A 10,250-nucleotide genomic window follows, 5' to 3' on the forward strand; every position below is an offset into this window, starting at 1 on the left:
ATAGTGGCACCAATAATAACTGTTTCAAAGAAACATGACCAGCTTACTGCACAACACAGCCGTTCAAAGCTGTTAACCATTTGTGTAACATTAGTGATGTTCTACACATACAACAGTCACAAACAGTATGAAAAATATAATTTTTTCATATGCGTTTCATTTTTAAGGTATAAAAATATGTCATTTTCATTGAGCACTCCAAATATAAATGTAAACACACAAAACAAAGGTATTAAACAAAATATGTAACAAAGAAGTGCAAATCATTGGGGTCAGTTAATGGTAATGTCAGTTTCTCAATGGCATTATATAGTGTGCATATAACCATAGCACATTATTCCTTGATTATACTGTAATATACTTCATATCATACTGTAAATATAGCAATTATTGGTAGAAAAGCCTAAAAAAAGACTGTTAAGGAACAGGCTGATTGTTAAAACAGAGAACAAGGTAAAAACAAATTCAAGTAACTCTTAAAGGACACTCCACTTTTTTGCAAATAGGCTAATTTTACAAGTCACATAAAGTTTAACAGTTGAGTTTTAACTTGTGCTGTTAATTGTGATTAATCACATCTAAGATTTGTTTGTGTATATATATATATATATATATATATATATATATATATATATATATATATATTTATTAATGATATATACATGTGTACTATGCATAAATAGAGAAATTTCAGAACATACTTTACAAATATATACAAAAGAAACATATTTACATACATTGGATTATCTCTGGGAGTTGCAGGAGCACTTTTAGTTTAGCTTAGCATAAACACTTAAATCGGATTAGACCATTAGCATTTCGGAAAAAAAAATATAAGTTCTGATAATATTCCTATTTAAAGTAGAACTCTTCTGTAGATACGCCATACTAAAATTAAAAGCACAAACACAGTGCTGTTACCCGGTAACCTAGTTGTGGACAATTTTCATGTGCTGCATAATATTATTGTGCCTGCTGCAGCCATGGTTCATTGATTATTACAATGGAATGAGAGTACAATTCCTTGATATTGACAGAAAATATTTTAATAACTTTTTATTTTCTGAGTCTTAGTGCATGATGTAACTACAGAAGAGTAATGCTTTAAATTTTAAAATAACGCAAACTCGAAATGAGATGCTAATGATCTAATCCAATTCAATGATTCATGGTAACCTAAATGTGCCTGGGAATTTGGTCGAATAGGTTAAAAACAGGTAAAACTCAATTGTTTAACACCAGGTAACTTGTAAAATGAGCTTATTCCCCTGAAATTGAGTGTTTCTTTAAGTCTATGAGAAACTTAATACCATGCCAGCATTAGTGTTAGTAAATTATCTGTGTTTAAGATTAAATACTTCCTGTATCAGTGATCAACTTGTGATTCACAAATGAAAAGTACATAATGCAGTAAAACCTGCTTGGTGAAGTGTCACACGGAGACACAACTGTACAGTGCACTGTTTAAAACACAATGCACAAAACAAACAGCAAGAACTGGCCTTTGCAGTCACCGCAAGCTCTTCATCCTCCATCTTTGTTCATTAATCGATTATTCCTGCAAATGTGTTTATGGGCAGAGTCAATCCTTTGCTCATGTATTTGCTCAGTCCAGCATCAGCGTCAGCGTCGTCTTCTGTCATGAACTTTGACTTTAAGGATTTTTGAACGTAATATCCAGGGTCCCGACATGTAGTGACCTCAATGCTGTGTTACAAAATGTAAAACAACACGAATCAAAGTCTGAATACAAAATAAATGAAAAGGGCAGTCTTCATAAAGAAAATATTTATTATTCTTTAAATCAAGTATAATTGAAATGGTTGTGTTTTTTTAAAGAAGAAACATTTAAGTTACTAACGTAACCCAAGTTCCCTGAAGAGGGAACGGAGACGTGTGTCTTCCAACACGAATGGGAGATTGCTAGACAACCAATCACTCCAAGAGTAATAAAATAGGCCAATGAGATGAGCTCCACAGGTGCTGGGGATTAATCATTAGTAGAGTATATAACCAGTGCACGCAGAGCATTACACTTTAGCCGCTGAAGAGCTGATCATTCAGCTATAAGCTGGAGATCCAGCTGCTGTGGCATTGGAGACGCCTCCGTTTCCTCTTTGCGTGTGTCTTCCGACGTGAATGGGAGAGTGTGTGGAAAATTTCACAGCAGCTAATGCCGAGTTCAGACTGCATGATTTTAGCCCCGATTTTGACTCGCCGACAGGGAAATCACAGGTAAATCGCTGCTCGTTCACGTGTGTAACAATCACACAGTATGAACTATAAAAGATGCGATCCGAGAGAATCGCCGATGAGTTGCCAACACCCATGAGATATTTGGCATGCTAAATATCTGGATCTGACGGTGATTCAAAATCATGCGTGTGAAATGTGTTTTAATTGAAAATAACATCAGCGATTACCTACAGCCAAAGAGAGAGCAGCATCTACTAGTATGGGTATCTGCAGGCCAGCGAGATGTTGGAGAGAAATTAAAAGCGTTCATTTTCAGTTTATTTGGACCCAAGAAATTGAGGAAATCTAGTGCAAATTTGGCACGAACACCCATGTCTTTTTGACGTGTCATCTGAGCAATACCACAACCGGGTCAAAAAATAAAAAGTTAAGTTAAATTGCTAATTCCCTTCAAACCCAGGTGAGAAAAATAAGTACATTTTCTACCCCACTAAAAGGCTTCTTTCTCATTATGTAGTTAATATCAAAAGAAATATTACGTGACCTTGCGTTGTTTCCATGTCATTTATCGTGTGTGTTTGGTTGTGAGTAGTTTGGGCATGGTTGTTGGCGGTTCTTCCAATTTTAAAGTCATGCAGTGTCAAACCCCCTGTCGCCGATCCACCTTGCAGTGTAAACAAAGCAGCAACAAAACACGACCCTAGATATTCATTCAGTGTGAAAACATCTGTGACACGACTACTTTGAAAATCATGCAGTCTGAACTTGGCATAAGTCTGTCATGCCAATACGTTTAGCAGTCACGCCTGTACATCTGTCACGCCTATAAGTCTGTCAAACATAGCATGAGCACACAAGCATCACCTAGGGCACAATCCAATGCCCCAGGCCTTTAAATTACCATTATAGGGAAATAATTTAGAATGAATTTAGATTCGAGGTCGTAAACGTGCTTTTACCTAGCTAATTGTGGTCTTGGGATTTTTAAAATACGACAGTACGTTTGGAAAGCATGCCAGTCTCCGAAGGGGGAACACGCCGCAAAGGCCACCTGCTACCCAAAATGGGGAGACCTGATGGCAATATGGACATATGGGTTAGCCTTATCCGGAGAGAGCACTACATATGATAAACTGGTTAGTGGGTAGGGAAGACGAGGGTCCGCCTGAGAAGGGGGAACACTCTGTGGCTGAATTACACATCTGGGATCGCCAACAGGGATTGCCCATAGCTGGCACCAATTAGACCAAGCAGGCATACCAGACATCATACTGGGCCAGGAACCCGGCTCCTCCCCTGAGTCAGGTGTTGGCGGCTTCAGAGGAACTCTCTAGGGTTCGCCAAAAGAGGAATTTGCTTTAGCAGAACAGAATAAGCACACATATCTCCGGGATAGGGAGCAAGGCACAGCAACCGTTTTTGACACCAAACTTAGTTTCATCCCGATTGACCAGGGTTACCCAGTAATTGGGAGGAAACTGGCTCCATACGAAGATTATAAAATCTCACGAATGTTGGTGTCGGCTGTCCTGACATTTTATCCTACCCATCAGATTATGCTACCAACACTGTATTTGAATGGTTCTGAGGTTGGGGATGGAGGTTAGGTAGGTTAGAGCAATATTGCAGCTTCATATCACATTACTTCACATTAAAATTGACACTGGTAACAAATCTGATGGGTAGCATATTGCGTCATTAAAATGTGCTACCTACTTTTTGAATGGGAGGTAGGACAATTTGACAAGGTAGGACAAATTGACAGAACATCGGCCAGCCCGCAGCTCTACAGATATCTGTGAAAAAGCCACCGCATGCTAACGCCTAAGAGGAGGCGACACTTCTTGTTGAGTGTGCTCTCACCCCGAGGGTCACGGCTCGCCCTGGCACTGATAGGCGAGGGCAATGGCATTAACTCCCCAATGGGCCAACCTCTGTTTTGATATGGCACTTCCCTTCTGCTGACCACCGTATTAGATAAAGAGAGGCTCAGAAGATCTTACATTCTGCATACAGTCCACACAAAGAACCTTAGCCTGGCCGTAGCACATAGCCTGGCCGGGGTCTCAGTATAACTTGAGAGTAGGCAGCCCGAATTCTTACCAAATTCGCTGACCAAAAATGCCTCCAGATCACAGACCCTCTTGATCAATGTCAACATCACCAGCAGCGCTGTCTTCATGGACAAAATTTTTAAGGATACTGAATCAAGTGGTTCGAATAGATCTCTCAGCAGACCCACTAGGACTACAGAGATATCCCAAGAGGGCATGAGAGGGGGCGGGATGGATTTATTGGCCTCTCGTTTCTGAGGAACCAAATGATTAGATTACGCTTCCCGAGTGTGCTGCCATTCACCACATCATTGTGAGCAGAGATGGCTTCAATGTAAACCTTTAGTGTGTAGGGTGACAGCCTACGTTCCAGCTTATCCCGAAGGAAGCATAACACAACGATAATTTGGCAAGTTTGGGGGTCTTCTCTGCGAGAAGTATAGGATCACTTTGTGGTCCTGTTACCAAACTTAACAGCTGGGGGCTCGATGCTGCTGCTTGGCTGGTTGACCAGGCTGTGAAGGTGGAACAGGTCTTGTGACCCCAGGTGAATGCCCTTAGCGAGGAGCAGCCAAGGTGCATGGAGTAATGGGGAGAGCAGTTTTCCAAGCCCGCTGATGAATGACCTCTCCCATCATGTTCGACTGCACTTTCACCCCCAAGAACTCCTGGGTAAAGTCCCCGACGGTGTCGCCGAATAGGCTGGCTTGGCATATGTTACCTTGCAGTAAGGGCATGAGCTGTCCGCGAGCACCTCCTCAACATGCTGGACCACCAGACATGTGATGCAATACTCGTGCCCATCATCCGAGGAGAGGAAACCACCTCATCCAGAAGCGTACGGTCAGAACGACATCTTGTTTGTTCTTAGGAGATTCTGCTCTTTAAGTATAAACTGCTCCTTCAACCGCCAGGGGATGGGAAAGAAACCCAGTTCGACCACTGCTATATACATCACCGCCCGCACTGGTGGAATTACTACTTTGAACAGAATTCTTCAGCCTCATGTGAGAGGCACTGATGCGAAAGTGTAACCATTCGCTCCACGTGCACTGGTTATATACTCCACTACTGATTTATCACCAGCACCTGTGGAGCTGAGCTCTGCCAACTCATTGGCATTCATTAGCCATTTTCTTACTCTTCAGAGTGATTGGTCGTCTAGCGATCTCCCATTCATGTCAGAAGATACACGTCAGAGTTCCCATTGAAGGGGAACTACAATTAGATCACAATTATTATTTTTATTATTATTATTATTGATATTATTAATGACAAATAAACAAACAAACAAACAAACAAATAAATAAATAAATAAATAAATAAAACATTTTTTGAAGTTTCATTAGAAAATATTTCTTGGTCATGGTAAAATTAGAATAATTTTAAGTTGGATACCGGAGTTATAGTTGCTAAAAAAAAATGAAGCAGTACCTAAATGTTAACATGAAAATAAAAAAAGCACTGATTGCTCACCTTTCAACATCCATAAATTTTCTTCGAAAGTCTTTGTCCAAACACACACTGAAAGTTGTTTTTTCTGGCGTCTTGAGTTTGAAATTGCATGTTCTGATCTTTATCTCCTGAAATAAATGCAAATACAAAGAAATAAGCAAACAAGCTTAATTTATATTTTCTCAGTTGCAGACAAACAAGCATCATAAATTAACATGAATTTTATTTGTAGACTGGTTCTTTCCATGGAAAAAATAAAACAATTCAAAGCATGCAGTTTTCTCAGTTTAAAAGGGTTGGCCAGACTTACTGTGTTGCTCTTTGGCTTTGTGTCATTGAAAGTGACAGCGAGACAGTTGAGATCTACAAAATGTGACAAAAAAGTTGTCATTGGTTTTGTCAAGGTGAATGTTTAAATACAAGTAATATGTTTACATATAAGCAATATAGTTTCAATCAAATCAGTTTCAGTTTACCTTCAGTTTTGTTTTGTGGTATTGCTGAAATCTGGGCACCAGTGGTTCTGAGTGAGAACCCTTTCTCAACCTCTCTGTTGCTTAGCGACACCTTAAAGGAATGTGAATGGTCAAATGGGGTCAACTTAGATTTACTGGTCACTTCATTTTTGGCTCTAGAACAAATCTAGAATGTGTTTTACTGGAAAAAAGCAAACAGTCACAATACAGTACTGGCCAGAGGTAATGTCCAGAGAAGAAAATCAATATTTTCAAACTTTATTATAACATATTAATCTTGTAATTATTTGTAATTATTTGTAATTATTGTTATATTGTGTAATATATAGGTTTTATATATATATATATATATATATATATATATATATATATATATATATATAATATATATATATATATATATATATCTATAGAGAGAGAGAGAGAGTGAGAGAGAGAGAGAGAGAGAGAGAGAGAGAGAGAGAGAGAGGGGGGAGAGAGAGAGAGAGAGAGAGAGAGCAAATTAATTATTAATAATCAACTATAATGTAGTCAATGTAGTAAATTTGTCATTTCTGTTTGCCTTCTACTTGTCAGTTAAAAACCATTATCACATTTGATTTTAAGTAGCCTACTATGTACATACATTTATATTAATAATTTGGTACAATGCACTTATGTACAAGCATGTTTTAACATTGAACTTAAAATTATCTGCATGCCCAGTAATCACATCTGTAATGCATTTATAACTATATTGTTACCCCATCCCGTACCACTTTTAAACCACCATTAACCTACCCATACCACAAAACCTCCAATATTAACTACATTCCACCTCAATAACACCTGAGTGTTGTGCAATACAATATGAAGATAATGTACTTATTTTTTATGCAAGTCTTAACCTAACTTCATGTTGTTGTTTTTTCCCAATACAACATGTTTCGCATTTTTTGATGGTCAATAAAACAATGTATTTTTCAAATATCTCCCCTGGTTATCACTTTTGGCCTTAACTTCTATTACACAACTACATGAGAATGCCACATAAATGTTTTGATGTTTATAAAATAACAGAGAGAGCATACGTGACACTTACTTTTAAGTAGCTAAAGGAGACGAGAACCCCGCATAGATCAAGTGGCATCTTCTTCTGCTTGGAAGTGTCTAAGGAAGAATGTGGGCTGTGAATATTAACCAAAAAATACTAGCCTAAACTTTAGAAGCCGATGACTGAACTTATTGGTTAACATAGTTAAATAGTCAAAGTTATCATGAACAGCAAAAAAATGCATGCTGTTTAGGGCCCAATCCCAATTCTACTCCTTAGCCCTTCTCCTTCCACTGTCCCAATTCTCTTTAGCTTGAAGGCATAGGACTAAGGGGTAGGGCTAGATAGCCCTTGAAACTTAGATTTTTCAGGACCATACTTGAAACCAAATTTCCCAGAATACACCATCTACAACAGCTGCACAAGGAAGTAAGGAGATGCATAAATTAGTATTTTTTCTCATTATTATGAATTTTTACAACAAACAAGCATATGTTTAATACATTCATAACGGCGTTCGTGTTTTACGATCATGCTTCGAGAAAAAAAAAAAACGATAAAAAACCCCGCTAATTTTCGCTATCTATAATCACTAATAATAACTCCTGTACAGCAGTCCCACAACATACTTTCACATCTGTCACTTGATGACACTCCAATACTCTGTCAGAAAAGTCTAGTGGCTGGGAATGAGCTTTTTACAGTACCTGGTATAACATTAATATTAATGTTGTTTTCGTGTGTTTACACAAATGATTATGGCCACGATAAAATACACTTTACAGTTATTTTCTTACTGCCACATTATATTGTTATGAAAATTTGATATCATTGCCTTCAGTAATTTCCTGAAGATAAATACCAAAAAAAAAAAATGGAATAACTACAGCAATCGCGATTGTCAATCTCATATAAAGCAAGAGAACATGATGACATATGATGGTGTTGTAGTGTTGTCCCATTACTTAGGGGTAAAATTTGAAGCCCTTCCCCTTCACACTCTGTTTCAAGGGCCAACGAGAAGGGGAAGGGGTAGGGGTAAAAAAATAGAATTGGGATTGGGCCTTAGTGTGCATGTCTTAAATACTCCCCGCCCACTTTCTAGATGAAGGCAGAGTTGTATGCCACTCTGCAAAAAATATCCATAAATTAACACTTTTCTGTATTTTGGAATTCATGTTATTTTTTCCCCAATTTGTTTATGATTTTGAGTGACATTACATATCCAAGTACCTTGATCTTTCTTCCAACAACTTTTAACTTTGAAAAGTTTGCATAGTGACTTTTATTAACGTTTTTAATAGTTTATTGTGATATATCACATCATACTTATTATATGGGTATACTATTTTATAGGTGCACACATATGGTGCATGCCATGTTCTCACTTTTAACATTTGCATTTCAAATGCAAAGTGTCAGTTGGACACAAAATTAAATCAAAAGCACACAAACTTCACATAAATACAGGTCACAAGTCAACAGTTGTGAAAGAAATCACATTTATATTAGATCTGGATAAAATAAAATATATTTAAAAATATGTTTATAAAAAATATGTATATCAACCAAACCGCAAAGCAAACTTCAATCACTGTTCTTAACTGAAGAGCATTTGTATAAACATTATTTCATAAAAAAATAAGCTTTTGAATTTTTACCATAATAGTTTACACACACTGTGAACACGCCTCAGACTTTAAAGTCAGCATAAACCAAAAGTTCCTGAGACTTTTATTCCAATATGTTTATATACTTGTGATGAATAAGAGGCAGAGCTTTCTTTTTGTTTATCATTGCCTCATAGCAAACTAACAGTAAGAGTAGCATGGTTAAGAATACACATTGGCTGAAGCCATCAAAATTACATCACAAATTTACATTACAGAAAGACTTCAGATTGTGATTAAAGATTAACAAAAAAAAAAAATTTCAGTAGATTCACTGATTCACTTTCACTTATTAATTATTCACCTAAAGAATAAGAAGTGTGCCAGCAAAATAAACCATAAATCTGTACATGTCAAGTTTGTGTACTGTTTGTGTAGAGTTACCTCTGAAATTCAAGATCAAGGAAACATGATTACACAATTCATGACCTCTTTTAAAAAGCTTCTCACACATACCTTTATTTGTTTTAAACTCTGGGAAATCCACTTCCAGACCTGTGACAAAAACTTCTTCAATAGCTTCTCTGTGGGAAAAGAAAATCTGCACAAACAGACAGAAAGCGAGACTGTTAAGCTAAGGTGTTGTGTGGTCCATTCAACTGTTGTTATTTTTACTTGTGAGCAAAACAGTGACTCATTTTTCACACAGCTTTTCATTTTGAATGACAAATGTGTTGAATGTATTGCAAGTCTCAGACTCAGACAATCATTTAAGAAAAATGTAGATGACTAAATTACGTCTCATTCTCATTTCACGATGAAAGGCTTACTATGTAAAACCTTACAAAAGGTCATTGATTCTCACCTTGATGTAGTAAATGTTGAAGTACACTGGCTGCTGTCCCATACGCACATAGTATGGATGATGTCAGCTAAGAAAAGGTCAGGCTCTTGTGATTTACCAATGCTTGACTGGAAGGTTGAAAAAGGAAGAGTCATTAGCATTTAAAGTTTAATGTAAAAAGCATTTAAAGTTATAATCTAAAGTTTTAACGTCATTATAGGGAGCAATGTCTGAATATTCTTGTATAAGAAAGAAAGAAAGAAAGAAAGAAAGAAAGAAAGAAAGAAAGAACATACAGATAATAGACATTAATGAAATATAAGACAATATAGACTTATGTTTAACACAAACATATTTAATACCATTATATTTTAATAATTTTTTGCTGAAAGTATTTTTTGGTAATTTTGTAATGTTGCATATATCATAACACACAAATTCAGTTATTACAGTAACTGTTATTCAGTACCACATTTCAAGTAAATTAAATGAACCAAGTTCCAACTTTATCATTATGAATATGTAAATATAAAAATATTTAATTTTTTTAAGTTTTTCAGTTTATCATAAACTTTTCTCAGT

General features: G+C 36.7%; 1 protein-coding gene across 1 annotated transcript; it reads right to left on the bottom strand.

Annotated features, from left to right (window-relative positions):
- Nucleotides 1-1,269: 1,269 nt before the first annotated feature.
- On the bottom strand, nt 1,270-9,739 carry LOC130230090 (phosphoinositide 3-kinase regulatory subunit 6-like). The gene is made up of 7 exons (XM_056459040.1): nt 9,690-9,739; nt 9,341-9,425; nt 7,263-7,330; nt 6,182-6,272; nt 6,016-6,068; nt 5,727-5,833; nt 1,270-1,707 (listed from the first exon to the last, which is right to left on the bottom strand). The coding sequence occupies exons 1-7, from the start codon at nt 9,729-9,731 to the stop codon at nt 1,545-1,547; spliced, it is 609 nt and encodes a 202-aa protein (XP_056315015.1). The 5' UTR covers nt 9,732-9,739; the 3' UTR covers nt 1,270-1,544.
- Between the last annotated feature and the right edge of the window lie 511 nt (nt 9,740-10,250).

Source organism: Danio aesculapii, chromosome 6, assembly GCF_903798145.1.
Source record: "Danio aesculapii chromosome 6, fDanAes4.1, whole genome shotgun sequence".
NCBI lineage: Eukaryota > Metazoa > Chordata > Actinopteri > Cypriniformes > Danionidae > Danio > Danio aesculapii.